This window comes from Ambystoma mexicanum, chromosome 6q, assembly GCF_040938575.1.
Source record: "Ambystoma mexicanum isolate Mex_15411 chromosome 6q, UKY_AmexF1_1, whole genome shotgun sequence".
NCBI lineage: Eukaryota > Metazoa > Chordata > Amphibia > Caudata > Ambystomatidae > Ambystoma > Ambystoma mexicanum.
In genome coordinates this window covers 1,427,021,739-1,427,041,945 of record NC_090937.1, presented here as the reverse complement: position 1 = coordinate 1,427,041,945, position 20,207 = coordinate 1,427,021,739, and the positions used below count along the sequence as shown (strand labels likewise).

The window sequence follows — 20,207 nt, the reverse complement described above, 5'->3', positions numbered from 1 at the left end:
TCCACTCTACTCCATCTCGTCGGCTCTATCCGCACCATCCACTCAATTTTCTCCACTCGCAACGTCCACTCCGTCTGTTTCGTCCACTCTGTCCGTTTCATCCATCTCAACCACCTGTCCCACCCAACCCATCCATGTCCTCCGTCCGCTCCATCGATTCCATCATATCCTATCCTGTGGGTAGGATCTGAGGTTTTGAACACCAGGAGTAATGGTCTCTTTGTGCTGGGGGATTCGGGCACATCTTTAGGGTGGTCGTTGCTGTTATGGGAAGAGCCATGTTTTTAGTAATTTGCGGAATGACCGTCTTCGGTGTGTCGGATGCGAGGTGGAAGCGAGTTCCATAGAGCGGGGGCCAAGGCTTAGCACGAGGATCCTCCGTTCCTGACAGAGTTGGTGGTTGGGATCACTAAAAGTAGGGCAGAGCTTGATTTTAGGGTGCGGGGTGGGAGTTAAGATTTTAGTTCGTCTTGTAGGTATAGAGGGCCGGTCTTGTGCACTGCACAGCGAGTGTTGCACAGGGTCTTGAAAGTGGTCCTACGTCCAACTGGGAGCCAGTGAAGCGTTCTGAGAGCTGGAGAGGTGTGGTCTCTTGGGCCCAGTGCTAATAGCAATTTGGCTGCAGCGTTTTGCGCTCTTTGCAGTTTAATAAGGTGGTAGGCCCAGACTCTGAGGTATAGGGAGTTAGCATAGTCTAGTCTTCACATTGCAATAGACCTGACAACGGCAAGTCTATTAGGAAAGGAGAGGTAGGGAAAAATGCGTCTGAGAATTTTGAGATGGTAATGAACAAGACTTGGATACGTTGTTGATTTGACAAGAGAGGGTTAGGTCAGAGTCCAGAGTGCATCCATGGTTTTTCACTGTGAGAGGCGATGGGTGGGCCAAGGTAGAGGGTGGGGGAGAAGCTCAGTGTTGCCGCACACCATGATTTTGGTTTTAGTGGGGTTTAGTAGGAGGTGGTTTGTAGTCGTCCAACGGTCGATGTCAAGGAGGCAGGCAGTGAGGTCGGGCTGGGAGTTGAGGAGTTTCAGGATGATTTGTGTATCATCGGCGTAGTTTAGCACAGGATATTGTGCGGGCGGATATTTCCAGGGAGGGTGGGTATATTAGAGGTTGGATAGCAGTCTTCAGCTCAGGAGTAAACCATTTGGGGTAAGGACCAAGGTGTGAGGAGGAGCTGCAAGAGGGGGTGGCCGGGATTAGTTAGTTATTGAGCCATGAGCCAAAGCAGTCGATGGTTACGCGTTCATCCCGGGGGATGGCTGTTTGGGGGGAGGGGGAGTCTGTGAAGCGCGGCTTCGGTTAGATCAGGGAGGAACGTCAGTTTGTTCCAGCATTTGCGGTGTAGGGGGGGGCAGCTGGTTCAGGGTAGGGCATGGGGGAGCGGATGGAGAAAGGGACGATTAAGTGATCAGACCAGATAATAGGTAAGGGGGGGGCTAGATGTATCTAGTCGTGGGAGCTGAAGATGGCATTGAGGGTGTGTCTTTAAGATTGAGTTGAGCCGTTCATGTGAAGGGAGAGGATAAGCGCATCAAGGCAGTCGACCAGTGAGTGGGTCATGGGGTTGGTCGGAATGTCTAGTCAGATATTGAAATCTCCTAGAAGAGTCAGAGAGGGGTGGTTTACTTGGATGGTGGCTATAGAGTCAGAGGTTGCTTTTGAAATGTCTGTCATAACCAGGGGGCGTGGGGTCTGTAGATGATTAGGAAGCTATGGGAGAACGCTAGGGGCAGTTTAACGAGAAGGGATTCGCAGGAAGGAGTGATGTCTGGAAGTCGACGAGTGAGATGGAGAAGTGAGATTTGAAAACGGCTGCCACTCCACACCCTCTAGAGGGTCTGTTGAGTGGGATGAGTGAGTATTCGGGGTGGGGGAGGGTGAGGCTTCAGGGGCAAAGTCGTTGGAGAACCAGGTTTCTGTGATGAATACTAGGTCGGGATTGTCGGAGGAGAGGAGGTCAAAGATGCTATGTCTGTTTTTTGCTACAGAGCGGCCATTAAAAAGGATGCATCTTACTTCGGAGTGTGGGGTTATCCAGGAGGTTTTAGGGGTGAGGAGTAGAGAGAGCTAGAAGGGCGGCCAGGCTCGTTTTCTCCTTTTCAGGGTTTTCAGTGCAGTCCGTGTGAGAGAGAGAGGGTGGGGGGGGTCGGATGAGGAGTAGAGAGACCTAGAAGGGCGGCCAGGCTCGTTTTCTCCTTTTCAGGGTTTTCAGTGCAGTCCGTGTATGCGAGAGAGGGTGGGGGGGATCGGATGGTGATGGAGATGAGGCCACTGTTCTTGCCAGGGCGAGGCGTGCAGTTTTTAAGGGAGGGGAAGGGATGTGACTGGAGGGGGATGTTAGTTTGTGTCGACGGGAGAAGAGCGCAGGTGGTCGGGGTGGGTGGGTGGATGTTTGGTTCTGTGATGGGATGGGGGTGCGGACATTGAGGTAAAGTGGAGGAGAGGGGTGAGGTATGTTCGCAGGGGAGTGGGGGGAAAGGATGGAAGAAACAGAGGCTTTCGGATGTTTGGAGCGCCATCGGGCTCCTCTGGCTTGGGAGTTGGATGGGGGTGGGGTGGTACGGTGAGGGTTACTAGTGAGTTCATGATGGTGGGTAGAGGGATGGTTGGGAGCGGTGGGTTTGTTTGGGATGGGAGGGGGGGGTGTTGCGCACCAGAGTGAAGCTCGCATTTTGGATTTAGATGGGTTGGGAGAAGTCCTGCTCAGAGGACGTAAAATGTTGTTGGCCGCACTATCTAGATGCAATGTTCAGGACAGTAAAACTTTTAGGGCACACTCAATGTTGTTTGAGCACACTATCTAGATGCAAGATCCACCACAGTAACATTTTTAGAGGACGCTCAATGTTTGGGTACACTAACTAGTTGCAAGATTCAACACAGTGACATTTTTGATTAAGAGTGGCAGGGCTTTTTGGAGTGGAGCGATTGCTTCAGTCCCCACCCGTGCCACACTTACCTTAGTGGTTGGTGCTTGTTGACAGTGGGCTACTGGCTTCCCCTGCGGTCACCTGCTGACACTTTCTGGAGCCGCTACTGTTGGAGCTGCCTTTTGCCTTAGGGCTCTTAACCGCTGGGGCTGCCGGGCAGAGGGCTGCCCTGGGAGGAACAGTAGTGACTAGGGGGGGTCGGCCAATGGGAGGCTGTTGGGCGGGTCGGGAGGCGGGAGGGAAGAGAACCAGGAAGAGGGAGTGGGGTGGGAGAAAGGAACTGCATGAGGGGTTTCAAGGGCCCGCGGACCGACAAATTCCAATTAGAACTCCAAAATGGGGCAGACTCACCATGCTTCCACGATCAACAAGAGGAGCCGGTGCAGCAATGGACAATGCCACACAACTTGGAAGTGAGTATTGCTCTAAGGAAAAAGTTTAAAAAGAAATACAAAAGTATCCCAGAGATGGGGCAAAATGAGTGTGGAAGAGGATTCTCACTAATTACAGCCCAAAAATCCAATAGTCCAGGAAAAGGTGCTGTGGAACTCGCATGTGGAGGAGATGGTGCATACAAAATGAAAATCTACATAACATGGTCTTGTGGAGTTTAATTTAAGGTGGTGACTCCTGGCTAGTTCTCTAAAGACTGCCATTTTTGAATGCTTCCCTAATCTCTGTAACAGACCCAGGCATGATACGTGAGTATCATTGACATAATTAAGAAAAAAAAAAAAAGCTAAAGCCATATGGGTTGACCAATTCCAGAAGAGGACCCAGATTGGTAACGGTGCGAGCGCTGACCTCTGGAAGCCACCATCTACAGATAAGATGAAAAGGGGGAATGGAGACTATTTGTTGGATTGGTTGTGTATGTTCATTAGTGAGTGGTCCCAGAAGTCAACTTGTTGGTGTTTTGGCACAGAGTCTTACTTGGGGAAGGGTTAATGGCACCTATTATGATGGCTGTGACATATAGAGTAGAAGATCAATGTCCGAAAAGAAGAACTAAGGGAGCCAGGTGTACGGTAGAGGAGTTGGCCGTATATGTGCTTGAATAATGATGGTAGCAAAATATCGTGCTGCCTATACCTGCCTCATACTTTCAGAGCAAGCTGCATGCATGTTTGTTTGGCAACATCCTGTATTGTTTCATACAAACATGGAATTCTTAATGGATTTCCCATTCAAGAGCACCAGCCAGGTTTTTCAGGGGACCTGGATTCGGTTCCCAAACTGTAAAGAAGTAAAAAATGTATGACAAAATGAAACTGACACCAATCTGTGGAATAAAGTCCACCCAGGGCAAAGTTGCTCAGAGAAACAGTGTGCCCTTGGATCACCTGACACCGGGAAGCCAAAGTGTTGGAGCCCTAAAGGCACATCGGATTAGCACTCAGCAGGGAAAGGAGTTGGATGAAAAGAATCCAAGAGGCCCAACCCCAGAGTTACAGCACATATCCTCTTGCCTAACACCTTACATGTCTTCATGTATACAACTAAGTATTGATATTGTACTTTGGTATGTTGGGCCTGATTGGATTTTCCCTTTTTAATCTCGTCTGTTTACGCTCCCTAGGCCAATGTTTTGCCTTTTCTTGAGTTCTTTTGCACCATGTTTTCACATATAAACAGTAAACATTTCCATGCTGTGGTAATTTCTTAACTTTTCGATAAATATTACAAGTAACTTCTACCTTTTTGCTAGAATTGCCACTCCCCCAAAGATTTGTATTTTAGTGCTACTTGGGTACGTAGTAGATTACTTGCTGAATACTCCTGTGGAGAAGTCTGCCTATGCAGCATTGAGTGTTTGGGGAACCCTTTCTGGGATTTTGTGTTAAGTTTGTCAATTGCTCACCTCAGTGAGATGTTTATTTACTTTAAATCACATAAAGCAAAACAGTATATCGCCCTCTTTTTGGCAGATGGTTTGCTCAGGGGATTGACAGGCATTACCTATACTGCTCTCAGAGCCCATGGAGCATTGAAGACTATTTGTTTTAATTTTCTATCAAGTAGAAAGATTGCAGTTTCATTTATTCAGGGTTTGACTGTGTCTGCATCTGTTGCCACTTTTGGAATGTCTTTATAATAGCAGTGGTTGGGATTATGCTTGCTAGTGGCTGCTCATTTATTCTAATGTACAATGAAAGGCAATCCTACCTTTTTGATATTTTTGTGTTTTTATTAGCTTTGCGATATGCAGTTAGTGACTTCATGTATTTATCAAGTGTTTGTCTGTTTTCTTACAGTTAAATCTAAACCAGCAGGATTTGGAAAACGGGGTTTGTACGAAATACCTCTGAACTATTCAGTAATCCCCCTCACAATGAAACCAGTACCACCTATTCTGGGCAACTCTGCACTGAGAATCCAGCATGCCGAAGTCAGTCGTGAGTGTTCAGTGTACCTGAGCAAAACACACATTTCTGCTGCCCTGCATGAGACTGTAATACATAAACTGAGTAGCCGTGATACTCTACCATTTATTCAAGTTGATAAGTTAAAAGATCTTACCACTCATGTCTTTAATGGAGAGTCCGGTGCGGAAGAAGCCAGCGTGCGGTTTGAAGCCCCGGAAATTACACCGATTGGAACCCCACCCAACAGCACCCCTGTTAAGAATGGCTCCCCAGAGATAAAGCTTAAAATCACCAAAACATACATGAATGGGAAGCCACTTTTTGAGTCCTCAATTTGTGGCGATAATGAAGCAGACCTCACACTGTCGGAAGGGGGAAATCCTACAAAAGAGAGAAGAAACAGGAAAAGAAGCATAAAATATGATTCTCTGCTTGACGATTGTCTTGTAGAATCCACATTGGCATCGAAGATATCTTGTCTGCCTGACACTGAAAAGGTATGCTACTTTGTATTTGTAAGACGTCAATTAATTCCTTACAGCAAAAGAAACGTATACCTTAACAGTTTCTATCGTGCTTGCCACACTGTCCATGCTTCGGGAAGCAATTATCCTATACTGGCAATGTTTTCTTTGAGTTTTCCTTAAGTTAATATGAAGTAGCTAAAGAAACGCGTGTGATTCTTCTGCTGATTAATGCCACATTCAAAACATACTTTTGAGCTCAAGTTTCAATAAGGGTGCTTAATTCAGAGTTTGGAAATGTTGCTCCGTTGCATAGCTATGTGTCACTTTATGGTTTGGCCGGTTACATATATGGGGATATGTCACTAGCTTATCAAAGTACTAAAGAACAGACCATACTTCTTCCTGCTGCCACAATTTTGGCTAATCCTTTTAGTAAGAAGCAGTTTCGCTCCAAAGAATGACAAATCCGTGATCTATGAATTTTAAAGCCGCTGTCACCGCTGCAGTGGCAGGGGTGGGGGAGGGCACTGAACATACGTTTGGAGGGCAGCAAAGGTACTATTGGAGGCCAATGTGTTGGGTTTGGAGGGTGAATGCACCAGATTTTAACATAACTGATTATAATGGGGCCAGGGCTTAATTTAAATGGGCAGTTTTCCAGATATTTATAAGATTATCCAAGTTCCAGTTCACAAGCGTAATTTCCGTCTTCTGGGACAGAAAATGGACCATGGCTTTCAAATCTTATGGTTGAGTAAGTAGCAATTGGATTCTTCAGCACCGTCTGACGCTCAGATTTTCAGTTCTATTCCTTTTAGGTGTTCTCCCGCTTGGTCCAGCGGGCTTACACACACTGTCTGAGCTGTAGAGGGAAGCCTGAAACTGGCTGAGGTAATGCTAAGGTCGGAGTAGGGACAGCTGGTACAGTTACAATTCTTTAATAACTTGTAATCAATTTTGTGAAGGTACCCATCTGACAATCATTTGAGGACTAGTTGTCAGCCATTGCTATGTGTTGAAATCATTTTGTAAATGTTTCCCTTTTGTAAATATTTCATGCAGTCAATTGTTCTGTTGCTAATCACTTTGTAAATGTTTCTGAGGCTGGTGGATCTGCTTAGAATGACATGCGTTGTATAGGCTGCCATCTAATGGTACGTGCAGAGCATTGCATGACTTGTTTTCAAAAGACGAAAAGGGCCATCAACTGGGAATACTCATGGTCTTTCACGCTTCAAAGACCCTCTGATTATTCTTTTTTTTTCAGACTTATTATTCTGTCGCAAGTTGCTGAGCTCGTTGCTTGTAGCCTTTAATACTTGTATCGTTATTACTTACAATTATGTATAGTGTTCAACGACCAACACAGTGATTTCTTTTGACAGTACTTTTGACAAAGATCGCGGGGAGCCTCATAGTCGACCACCGCCGCTGTTTCAGTCTACCTCAGACCTTGGCCTACACAGTAGGGAGAGAGGGGAGTTGTCACATTTCCACATATCCAAGGTGTGCAATCAGTGCCTTCCTCAAGATCACTCTGAAAAATACTGGGCTGCTGCCAGCGTTTTTGACCTAAGTCTCTAAAGCACTGGCCTACTAAACTTTGGGCGGCCCACGCAATGCAGGCCGAGGCCCCTATACAGGTGCCAACAAGTGCCAAAGCGCCTGAGGCGGCATCCAGCGCACAAAGTGACGTTGAAGAGGAAACTGGAGCAGCAGCTTCCCAAGTGCCAGTCCCCCTCTCTCCAAAACGCATGCCTGACGGCGTCGCTATGGCGACCACAACCGGCGACAGGGGCGCGCACACAGACATAAAAAAACATGGGGCATCTCACTCGAGAGAAGCACACAACCCCAAGCATTTCACACGGAAAGCATTTGTCAAAGCATGGCCACACGGAACAGAAACGTTCCTCCCGCGAATCTACCTCGATGCACTCCTCTGCGCCCTCATATTCTTTGCACCATGACAGCCCAAACAGACTAACGTCGAGCGAGAAATCTTCTGGGAATATAAAACACAGCCCACAAGTTTCAACAGCGCACACAGCAAAACATGCACCGAAACAGATGCCCATTCGCAGTACTGCTTACACCACCGAGCGTGCTTTAAAAGACAAACAACCGTTGAAGCGCACACATTACCACATTTTGGCACAAGGCCCTACGTCGCCAAAAACCACACGTTACACTGAAGCCTTTTCTCCTTTAGTTCAGGCTTTAGGTTATAGCCCACAGCATAGCCCTGAAGATGCTACATTACCTTTCAAAGAAGCACCTACTTCGGGTTCTTTTACAAGGGAAATACTCCAACAAACCATAGACAAGTTCTCTTCCTTTGTGTCCTTTTATGGAACAATATCCACTTACAGAAAGAAATATGGAAGTAATGCAAGGACAGCCCCCTCCAAGTCCTCCAGATTGCAAGTGGGTGCCCTTTTGAAGCCCCATGTTACTACTCTTACACAAGACGAGGTCATTGACGTTGATCCAATTGGGATGAGGATACTTATGATGACGACCAATTTTTAATCCCCCTCGCCTCCAGATGTAGATCAGCCAATAGCTGATTCCGCAGTGCATGATTTTACCCATGATTTAGACATCAGAAACGCTCTTAAGACAAATATTTGGTAGGTCAATTTTGTTCCTTTACTACAGTCAATAAATAAAAGGATGCAACCCTCTCTAGTTACACCATTTCTTACCAGGGCTTTTAACCCCAGAATGGAAAAGACCTTTTGGCCTGCACCTTCTGACCCTTTGTGTACATCAAGGGTCATCTCAAATCTGACTCCTTGGTGGTTACCAGCACCCGAAAAAGAGCAGGGACACAATTCGCTTCTGCTGAGGCACCCCCAGAGAAAAAAGCAAAAAGCTTTTTGCATTGGGAAAAAAGGTAGCAACATCAGCTGCATACCAGGTGCAAATTGCTAACGGCAGAACCCTGCTCTCCAGTTACAATAGGTCCCTTTGGGATAAAGTCCAAACTCAACTAGGTTCTGTCCCAGACCCTATTCGTACAGAAATTCCAAAGACCGTCCAAGAAGGTAGACCAGTTGCAAATCTTTTTAAAGGCAACCTCGATGCAGCAAATGATGCAGGCAGAATTGTTGCTGAGGGAACCTTACTAAAACGCCATGCCTGGCTACGTCGGTCAGGATTTAAATTGGAAACCCAGGCAACGCTATTTAATATGCCCATTGAAAGCAAGAAAGAGAATGAGACTTTAAAATCTTGAGGACAAATTTCTAACAAACCATGCGTTCAAATGAGTGCCTTTTTAATACACACAGATTTTTTCGAGGCCAAAGTTGCCCAAGAGCCTCGGTTTACTTGGAGCCAAAATAAATATCCAAACATAGCGCAATCCACCCCCTTTTAGTATACTTGTATCAAGGATGATTTAGACTGGGTAGAGGTAGATCTCGGGCTGCAGACTCTAAATGCCCCTCCCATGATAACCCGGTAGGGTACTGAATATCACATTATGCCCATGCATTGGAGGGGGATCTCATCGGACAAGTGGGTGCTTTCCACCATAACAAGAGGGTACTCCATAGAGTGCCTATTAAAACCTCACCACCATCCACCAAACAGTGCAAGATGTTGCAAGAACATCAACAAATTCTTCAAGAGGAAATCCAAGCCCTTCTTCAAAAAGGAGTGGTAGAACTGGTGCTCCTCACGAGTTAAACAGGGGTATTTATTCAACTACATCTTTGTTCAAAAAAAGGATTTAACTATGCCTCTTGTGTTAGACTTTCGTCCAGCAAACGGGTATGTCAAATCACTAATGTATTGAATGACCTCCCTTCAGGAAGTAATCCCGCTCTTAAAACAATGGGATTACATGGCGATATTGGACATTACCTGAATCTTACTTCTGATGCTTGTATCTGCTTAGATTCACATGTGCCCACATTTCTTCCCCTCTTGGAGTTGAAGGTACACCATTTTCTATATTGGTGCCTTATAAATAAATATAGCACCAAATGGCTTACACTTGCTCTTATGTACTCACAAAAATGCTTCATGCATCCTCATGTGAGAAACAAAACAATATAAGGGCCTTCGATGCGTGAAGGACTATGGGTACTACAGACACCACACTACGGATGGTATTATAGACCTGCCCAGTCGACGGCCCTTTTTGACTTCTCTTTTCAACTTTCGCAAGCAAGTCATGCATTACTCTGCACGCACCAGTAGATGGCCTATGCAAAGCATGTGAATCTAAGCAGATGCTAGCATCAGAAATCTGATTCCAGTAAGTAATTTATGTCTTATCCCTGTATACATCTCATGTAGTCACTTGTTTACTGAGTTGCCATGTTACAGTTGGGTAATCATTACATGTTTAATTGTATCCTGGGAAACCTGGAATCAACCAAGGTGAAAACTATACAAGGACTGGTTGGGGTACGGTTGGCCAGTTAATGAAAGGGAGGGGCCTCCGTATATATATATGCTTATTAAATACCAATATTTTGCAACTTAGTTCTTCAGAAGATCTTTCATAACAGATAGGTGATGAGCTGCACTTTGGAAGCCCTCTTGATTGAATTTCTGTGTTGCTCGCTGTTCACCCTCATCGAGCTCTGCCTTCAGGACTTTTGACTTTTTCAGCCGTTTGGTACCGTGGTTCAATGATTTGTATCTGGTGGTTTTTGGTGTGAGTTCTAGTACCTATACCATTAAAAGGCTGCTTGCTTCACACTTCGCAGATGAGCCGGTGTGTTGCTGAAACCTTTCCTTGCCACTTTGCAGTGGTATGAACACTTGTTCTTAACTGCTTCACGTTGGTGACTGCCCCACAAGCTATCCATTGTTCTCTCCGCGTGATCGACCCCATGGCTGGTTCGGGGGATCATTTCGCTGCCTCCGCTGTTATGCCAGTGTTGCTGGCGGTTCCCTGAGTTAGAGCAAAGGACCCACAGGCACTGCTGATCGGCACCATGGGTGGAATGGGAACCAAAACAGGCCCCGGAAAGTGACCCTATGTTGCACATTTTTAGCAAGCCCACCCTTTTCCTATGATAGAAAAATTCAGTGTTACCACACAAGAAGCCCAGGGTGCAGAGGCCTACTGGGAAATATCCAGAGTTCTCTGTAGGCCAGTCCACCTGTGAGCGGCACCAAGGGAAAACACGCTGACGTTGGTTCAGCTACGTGGGGTGTGTACATTACATACCAACCCCCCTCCCTTCCCCCCCAATAAGCTGTTTCACAAAGTCGCTACCAGCTCATGCCCTGACATGTGCACACTGGCAACAACCCCAAACCACCACAGAAAACTAGTTTCTTTCCGCCCGGGATTGCCACTCCCTAAGCCTCAGTCCTGCTACGATTGAGCAGAAACCAGCTCACCCGTTGGGCAACATAATTCAAAATTCACGTGGGCCATGGTGGAAATGGGCATCAACTACAAGATGGCGACCCCATAGCGACTGCTCTATGGAGCACTTCAAATTTGATCTTTCTCCTAACACTAAGCGGAAACTAGATTAGCAAGCTAGGTAGAAACTTGTACGGAGCAAATGCTTGGCGCTTCAACTAAAACATATATTCTGACATCGTGTTTGAGAATCAAAGATTAGAAGGTCGTCAAACACCTTCCGTTACTCTAATGACAAAATCGGTGCCCCCATGGCGACCGCCCATCAAAAGTGCATCTGTGAGATAATGCCCCCTATTTCATAAAAAAAACTGGCAGTTCCTATGGAATGATATCCTTTGGATAATGCGCCAAGCAATTCCTATTCAGATGAACCTCACACCACCACTCATTGGAGCTTCAAAAGCAGCACATAGGAACATCGTGCACAGAATTAAACAAATGCAGCATAACACAAAACAGGACAAGCAGCAGGGTAACAATGACCGAAAACATTGCATTCTGGTATCGTGTTCAGAAACCAATATAACCGGTAAGTACATTAAAGGCAGGTGGCGCAGGGCTATACAATTCACGGGCCTCAACACCACAGAAACCCAAAACATAGAAGGCTGGTCTGACACATCCATTGGCAGTTTATCAGAAGCGCATCCAAGCAACCACAACCATCTCAAGGGGGTCGTTCATCAGAGTGACGGAACATCGCCTTGAGGAGACCCTACCAGGTTCATGGTGGGCTTATTCATAGCTTTCTGCAAAGCCCTGTACCACTCGCCTGTATTGGCTGCGGACCACTTCAGTAAATCCCTCCACCATACAGCATAGCTGGGCCCGCACCGTCCCTCCAAGACATAGCAGTCCGCAGTTTAGCTAGTATACAGGCTAAATCCATAGGTTTAACCACATGCCTGGACTTACCTGGTCAGAGGTATGTGCCCAATAAGCACTCTTATACCTAGGTACTGTTAGGGCAGTTTTCTTGAAGTCCAACTGAGAATATAGTAAAACCATTCAGCTGAGGCGGTACAAGACTCCACTCTTAGTATAAGGCTGTACCACCTGTGTTCATGGTTGCATAGAGGGAGCAGCCAGGCTTTACTTAGGAGGGAAGAGAGGGCTGTAGAATCAGTACAATCAAATTGTAATACACATGGTCCAAAGAAACACTATGTATTGTAAAAATAAATAGGTTTATTTAAATACAAGTAGGCCCAGATAAGTCTTCGAGGAAATGAGTACTATCACAGATCATATAAACATATTATAGAAAAACACAACACTATGCTTGAAGGTGCACAGACCAAAGCATATAACCGAATTTGGAACTCCTAACAGGAGTCCTAAAAAAGTCAAACCAATAGATGAGAGTAGTTGACCCTAGCAGTTGTACCGTGACGCTCAGCAAGAAATCACTTAGTAACCCAACTGGACATAATACTTTTTCTGAATAGTGGAACACATATTCTGTCAACAATAAAACACCTATAACTGATTCAGGATAAGTTATTCTAGGGGATTTGGAATTTGGGGTGTAATATTCAATTACAGTTGCTTTTCAGTTCACAGACTAAGGGATGCAATAACTACTTATTTTAGGATAACCGTTATGCTCAATGTAAGTAAAAACCTCTACATTTTTTAGACACGATCAGCCACTTAAAGGCAGGTGTAAACCTAAGACTTTGTTTCTGTCTAAAACGGACCAGGGAAAGCAAAACCCAATGTTAGTCTTTTTTTTTTCCAATAGATTTTTAGTGAGCCAGCTCAGAGTCCCTGGCCCCCAGAGCTGAGAAATGTATTTGAATTGGTGCTTTTAAAAGCACGTGAGGCGCCCTCAACGCCAGTATCTCCTTGCAAGCCCATAACTTCCTGGTCCCTCTGCACGCCCCCGCACCACCCCCGAGACCCGATTGTCGGTCGGCAAATCCAGCAACAGGCCACAAAGACCCTGCCAGATCGCCGGAACCGTGCCATTTTGGGATTCCTACAGGCCGGTGACTGAGCTCAGATCCCCTGTCCACAGAGCTGAGAAATGTATTTGAATTGGTGCTTTGAAAAGCACGCGAGGCGCCCTCGACGCCAGTATCCCCTTGCAGGCCCATAAACTTTCTGGTCCCTCTGCCCGCCTCCCGCACCACCACCGAGACCTGATTGGTGCCCTGCACAGTCATAAGGAATGCCCCAGGGCAGCCCCTGTGGCTAAGGGCCCCAAGGCCAAGGTCGGCTCCTATAATGGTGGCTCCAGAGAGTGTCTGCTGGTGTCAGCATGGTAAGCCTGAGAAGCCAGAAGCTACCAGACACCAACAAAAAAAATATAAGTGTGGCATGGATGGGGTGTAGAGCAATTAATCTACACCAGAAAGCACCCGCCACTCTACCTTACATTTCCATAACATAGAATGCCATAGACTTAGCCCATGCATGCTTAGAAAGGTTTGTGACCACCAGCCCAAACCTATATTGAAAATGTCGCCTTGCGCTGCATCCTATCCTTCTCCGCCCACATCTCTGAGGTCTCTAAAAAGTCAAATTTCCGACTGCACCTCCTTTGAGGTACTCTGCCTTTCCTCTCCGTCCCCCAGAAGCTCATGGTAGCTCAAGCTCTGGTTCTCTCTAGCTTGGACTAGTGCAACAGCCTCTTTCTAAATCTATCTGCCTCTACTCTCCGCCCTCTGCATCTAATCCAGAACAGGACTGCAAGACTTGTCCTTGGCCTCAAGCCCTGGGATCGTATCTCTCCAGCTCTGAAATCTCTCCACTGGCTCCCAGTGGATGCAATGATTAAATTCAAAACCCTCTGCATTGTCCACAAGGCTTTCTGGGGCCTAGGTCCAAAATACCTTCAGCTATCCCTCCGCAAATACCTCCCCTCTCTAGCTCTTCGCTCCTCTACCTCCAACTCACTCAGGGTCAGTCGTTTTTCTAAGAAAGGAGCTGGGGGTAGATCTGTCTTCTGGAACAGCTGGAACAGCCTCCCTGCCACTCTGAAACTTGAGGAGAACCATCTCCCGTTCCGGAAGCACCTCAAGACCTTCCTCTTTTCTTCTGCCTTCGCTCCCCCTCTCCCCTGCTGATCTGTTCTCTCTTGGCACCGTGCACCTGGCCACCCTCTGTCTTTTGGGCCCAGGTACCTGCTCATCCCGTCACCCTCCCGCACTGCCTCTGGGCCACCCCTTGCACTGGGGTCTGTATCTGTACCTATACAGCCCCCCTTTTTCTTCCTGCACTTATCGGACCTACCATGTCTGCTGCCTTAAACCTAGCACTTTGAAATTGCTGGCTGCATTACCACTGTTTGTTGGCTTTATTATTTATTGTTATTTATCTGTTTCTCCTCTGCTTTGCACTTTCCACCTCTCTCCTCTTCCATGCACTCCCCCCTAACTCCCACTCTTTCCCCCTCTCCCATGCCCTTGCGCGTTCTCAATCTCACTGGGCCTAGTAAGATCGCTGTTTTGTTCTCCCCTGTTCCTCTCCCTTGCCTTGTCGCGCTCTGAAACACTTGTGTACGAGCGCGATAGGATTGATTGATATTTTATTTCTAACATATTAATCAATGTTGACAAGTGTCAGAGCTGGAGAAAGTGAGAACATTAGCCTGCACCGTATCTAGATAGGATTGTGAATGCTAGCATGTACCACACTTGGAATTTGAGACATTAGCCTGTGCCGTATCTAGATAGGATTGTGAATGCTAGCATGTGCCACACTTGGAATTTGAGAACATTAGCCTGCGCCGTAACTAGATAGGATTGTGAATGTGAGCATCTGTCACACTTAGACGGAACTATGTAGGACAGCATGTTAAATATCATAAAACCCACTAACCAATATAAGCTCAAACACTCTGCATACTTATATCACTGAATAACTCACACAACCATCTCTCGCACAACAAGCTGCACACACTTCACCACACCGCAACACATAAGCTGCACTAAAAGCACACACGGACTGACACTGATCCAATACTTGCACCAAAGCTCAGCACCCAGTGTCCACCGAGTTGAAGTTGCCAACAGTATACCACCCTTCTCACTATCCTACTCCCTCTTCACCTACCAACCCTTCCCACCTTCTTGTTTACAGATCCGCCAGAGAGCTTGTGGACCAATTCCGTTGGTGACGGTGCGGTATATAAGTACCTATAACATAACATTTCCCATTATAGAAGGAGGAAACAACAAGACATTAACAAAGAAAACCATCTGAAAGAAACAGTAAGGAACCCCCCCCCTCACCCGAAAGGGCCCCCCCACCCTCCCCTAGGTCCAGAGCAGACCCTGAAGTCTTCGGCGGTAGCTTGGATCGTGTCCCATGCGCACCTCCACTGTGCCCTGTGCAGTAAGATTGGTACCCACTGGCTTTATATGTCCTCCACTTCCTGATTGGGGATTATCCCTAGAAGGGTCATGGCCTTTGGGCACCATTTTCGTCTTGCAGCCTCCTTGAGATATTTCAATAATGCTGACCATTCTATATTGAACTTTAAGGGGCCCACTTGTAGTGTGTAAGTTAGCCATTCCATCGCTAGGAGCGACCATAATTTTGCAATCCATTTATGGGCTGCAGGAGGTTGCTCCGATTTCCATTTGCGCGCAAGGACCTGGGCGGCCGCCTTTCTCATGATGATGTAGAACTTCCTGTGGGGTTTATTATTGATTTCTTCGAGTGCCCCATTTAAACCTATCATGGCTCATCCCCAGTTCCCCTCTTTTATTTTTAGCTCCAGGACTTGTTCGATGGCCGGTTGGACAGTTTCCCAGTAGCATTCTATTTTCGGGCAAGCCCACCATATGTGGCTCCATGTTCCCGTCTGACCACATTTCCTCCAGCGTTCCTGCAAGACTCTTGGGTAGATTCTGCGGAGTCTTACCAGGGTGAGATGCCATTCATCTAGATCGCCCCGATTTGTATAGATCAGTTTTGTTGTTTGATTCCAAAGCTTAGCTCATGCCTCTAATTCAATCGTGGTATTCGTGTCGGCTTCCCAATGTGCTTTATATGACATAGGTGGTCTTGGTTCCCCCTCCTTTTATAATCCTAAATATGTTCGCGACCACTTTTTTATCACCTGTGTCTGTCGAGATACTACTCAAATGTGGTGAGGTCCCTTGTGGTTGCGGCTCTCATCTCGGGGTGGGACAACCAATGTCTCCGCTGAGCACAGGCATATTGTTGGTTTTCCCCAAATTAGAAATCTGCCTTGCACTGTTCATACGTTTTGATTTGGGAACCCAGGAACATGTCCCTCGCTCTACTGCAGACTCCCAGTTGCCAGTCCTGGAAAGCACTAGAGGGGAGGCCTGGGGTGAATTTGGGGTTCCTGAAGAGAAACGTGTATGGGGAGGGGAACGTCGTGGTATTGGATTTGATCGCTGCTAGGTCCCAGGCCTTGCTCACTGAACCCGTGATAAGGCTTGCGTACATTTGTGGCTGTCTATCCACCTTGGGTTTCCACAGCGCTTCCTCCAGGTCTGTTCCCACTACCGCTCTGTCCATTGGCCTCCATATCTTGTCCCCATCTTCCCTTTGCCAGTCTCTAATAACCCTTAACTGGGTGGTGATATAATATGATTTGAAGTCCGGCACTCCTAGCGGCCCTGCTCCCCACTGGAGTTCTCATGACCCTCCCCGCTACTCTTGGTGGTTTCTGGTTCCAAAGGAAGCTTTCCGTTGCCTTCTGGAGAGCTTTGAAAAATCGAGGCGGAACATGAATTGGAAGGGTGGTGAAGTGATAAAGGAGCTGTGGCAAGACCGTCATTTTCAGGCTGCTGATACAGCCCAACCACGATATTGCCAGTGGACCCAGTCTATTAGTTTTTTGTCTTCAACTTCTTGAACAGAGGCGGTAAGTTTGCCTGGTACAGTCCATCAACATTGCTGGTCAATGAGACCCTCAGGTACTTGATGGAGTTTTCTATCCATCTAAATTGGAAGTTGTGTTTAAGGGTTTGCGATTCTTGGTGGGTTAGTGTGAGGTTGAGGATTTCTGATTTGGTTGCATTGACTTTTAGACCCACCACCGCCCCAAACCTGTCAAGCTCTTTCTGGGCTGCCCTCAGGGATGTGTCTGGCTGTGTTAAGGCAAAAATTATGTTGTCCGCAAAGGCTATTTTATGCGGTTCCCTCCCAAATGGTATCCCCGCTAGCTCCTCGTTTGCCCCGACTGCCGCAAGGAAGGGTTCGAGGTGTAGGGCGTATAGAATGGGAGAGGAAGGGCATCCCTGTTTCGTACCCCTTTCTACTTGAATCAGCTCTGTGATGTGGCCATTTATCGCCAATCGAAGGAGTGGGTCCCGATAGTGTGCCTCAACTCTTCGTAAGAAACTCGGCTCGAATCCCATTCTCATCAGGGTTGTGAACAAGAATCCCCACTCCACCCTGTAGAAGGCCTTTTCATCATCTATATTGAGAAGAGCGGGGGATGTCCCCCTTCTGGGCTTTTTCAATTAGATGGACTAAGCGTCTAATATTATCACTTGTTTGCCTGCCTCGCACAAAGCCTGACCGATCAGTCTGGACTAACCTTGGAAGGATATGCTCAAGCCTGTTGGCCAATATTTTGGTATGGATTTTGGCATCTACATTTATTAAAGCAATAGGACGGTATTATTCGCAATAGTCGGAACTTTTCCCTTCTTGTGTATCAGTATCACCTTTGCCTTCTACATTGTTTTCGATATTGCTTTGGATGCCTGCATATGATTATATAGGGCAGTGAGATGAGGGATTAGGTCTTCCTTGTGAAGCTTATAGAACTCCAAACCATATCTGTCTGGACCCGGGGATTTGTTGATGGGAAGTGAATTAATAGCTGCCCTTACTTCATCGCTTGTGATTTCCCCTTCCAGCCTGTCCCTCTCCTCCCTGGTTAGTTGGGTTAGGTTAGGTGGACTCCCCTCAAGTATTCTTCCTGTCCTTCTATGGACGGGTGTTCGGTACTGTATAGTTTGGTGTAAAATTAGACAAATTCCTGTTGTATGTCCTCTGTTTTAGTGCTTATCTGCCCCCCCCTTCTGCTTTATTTTCAAAATAGTTCTATCCCTCTGCTCTTTTCTGAGCATTCTGGCTAGTAGGCGGTCTGATTAATTGGCTTTAACATACATCCTCTGCTTAAGGCGTAGCAAGTTCTGTTCTGCTTCTCTAGTCTGCAAAAACTCTAGTTGTCCCATAATTGCCCTAAATTCTCTTTTGGTGGCTGCTGTCTGTTTTGGGCCCATTTTGGGCATGAACTCCTTTCGTTAGGCCTCTAGCCTGGCTTCTTCAAGTCTCGGCTCCCTTGTGCGCCTAGCTTTGATCTTACCTCTGAGGGTCGCTTTGAGCGCGTCCCACCAGATTTGGTGACTGGTATCCCCCACTTTATTAGTGTCTGCATAACCCCTGATTTCATCAGCAACCTCCTTTGCCAATATCATATCTTTGAAGAGGTGCCCCAGATACCTAAATGTCCAGATCCCCGGAGGGCCCCTTTTCCTAACTAGTTCTGAGGTCATGGGCATGTGGTCCGAGAGGGAAATAGCCCCCAGTTCCAACTCGGCTACCTTGCCCATCAGGGGAGCGGCCAGCCAGATGTAATCGATGTTCGAGTGGGATCTGTGGGCATGGGAATAGAAGGTGTACCCCTCCCTTCCCCCCCTGTAGGGTTCTCCAGGCGTCTGCCAGGCCTAATTGGTGTAGTTTCCGCTTGAGGTATCCCCAGGGGAGTACCTGGGGGCCTTGGCTTTGAACGCTGTCCCTGGTGGGGTCCCAGACAATATTAAAGTCCCCTGTAAGGATGATGGGGTTGTTTGGCATAGCTTTCTAAGCGTTTGAGCGTTTGTTGGATATACTGGTCTTGCCCTGTTTTTGGGGCGTATAGGGTAGCAATCTTATATGCCTCGCCCCTTTCTTCCAATGTGCGTGCAAGGTATCTGCCTTGGGTGTCTTTGTCCGAACTTGTAACAGTTAGGTCGAACCCGTCTCTTAGAGCTATGAGGACACCCCCCCCCCCCCCCTTGTTTATTGGGTTGTGTGGCTTGAATGGGTACCCTCTACCCAGAGAATCTGATCCTATGTGTATCCCGTGTTTGTATAAGCGTTTCTTGCAGGGCGACAACTTGGGGCCCCTCTCTCCTAAGATATCTCTCCACTTTCTTACGCTTAAGCAGGGAATTGAGACCTTTAATGTTAAGCGATAAGATCATTCAGGTGATTAGCTAGTGCCATGTTTGGTGTCCCGAGCCCCGAGAGACTATGTGGGGAGACCCATGTCTCTTTATTATGCACCGCTCTACATTCATACCCCCTCCGGGTGGACCCTCTGCCTTTTTGTCTCTCTCAAATAGGCCATGCTGCTCCGTCCCTCCCCCATCCCTTTCGCCGGGTGGGTCCAACTGGCACTTAGCCCATCCCCATACCCCCTGTGTAATCCCGAGAGCTGGACCCTTATTTCTGCCCAACGTGTCCCAAAACAGGAAATCCCATTCCCATTCCAAGTGCCACTCCCTCCTTCCCTGGTCTCCCACTCCTTTGCATTGCTGTGGTTAGTCGTGGCTTCATCTTGCAAGGTGCATTGTAATTTGCCCCCATCTCCCCCCAGGGTTTTAGTGCCTGTTTGAATTTCCAGGCCTCCTGAGTGCACTCATCTGTCTTGCGATTCAGCCACCCCTGGAGTGACGTGGTCTGCTCGAAAGGGCAAGCTATCCCGGCGGGGTTGTCGCCCCCCCACCCCCCTTTCTTGTTTCTCTTGGGCTCTATCGTTGTCCATTCGCAGGCTTTCCGAGTAGCTTTTTGGCTGGGCTGTGAGGGATGGGCTGTATGATTCTCCTCCTCGATTCCCAGAATGGCCGCGCGTTCCTCGCACGTTGTGAGAATGTGATTTTCCTTGCCATGTAAAGCTTAGTGCGAATGGGTGCTGCCATCTGTACCATACTTGTTAGATTCTCAAGTGGGTCGGGACCAGGACCATGCATCGTCTTCGGTTTAATGTGGCTTGAGACAGGTCCTGGTAGAGTTGTATCTCTGCCCCGTTGTATGTGATTTTGATTATTGGACCACG

At 47.3% G+C, this 20,207-nt stretch overlaps 1 protein-coding gene across 4 annotated transcripts in view; it reads left to right on the top strand.

The window, feature by feature from the left end:
• The window catches only part of NSD2 (nuclear receptor binding SET domain protein 2), a 1,742,450-nt gene that overhangs the window by 46,048 nt on the left and 1,676,195 nt on the right, over positions 1–20,207 (top strand). For all 4 annotated transcript variants that reach the window (XM_069632133.1, XM_069632132.1, XM_069632134.1 and 1 more), the window contains exon 2: positions 5,192–5,799. In XM_069632133.1, coding sequence (XP_069488234.1) covers positions 5,269–5,799 — 531 coding nt within the window. In that variant the 5' untranslated portion in view covers positions 5,192–5,268. The remainder of the gene's footprint in view (positions 1–5,191; positions 5,800–20,207) is intronic.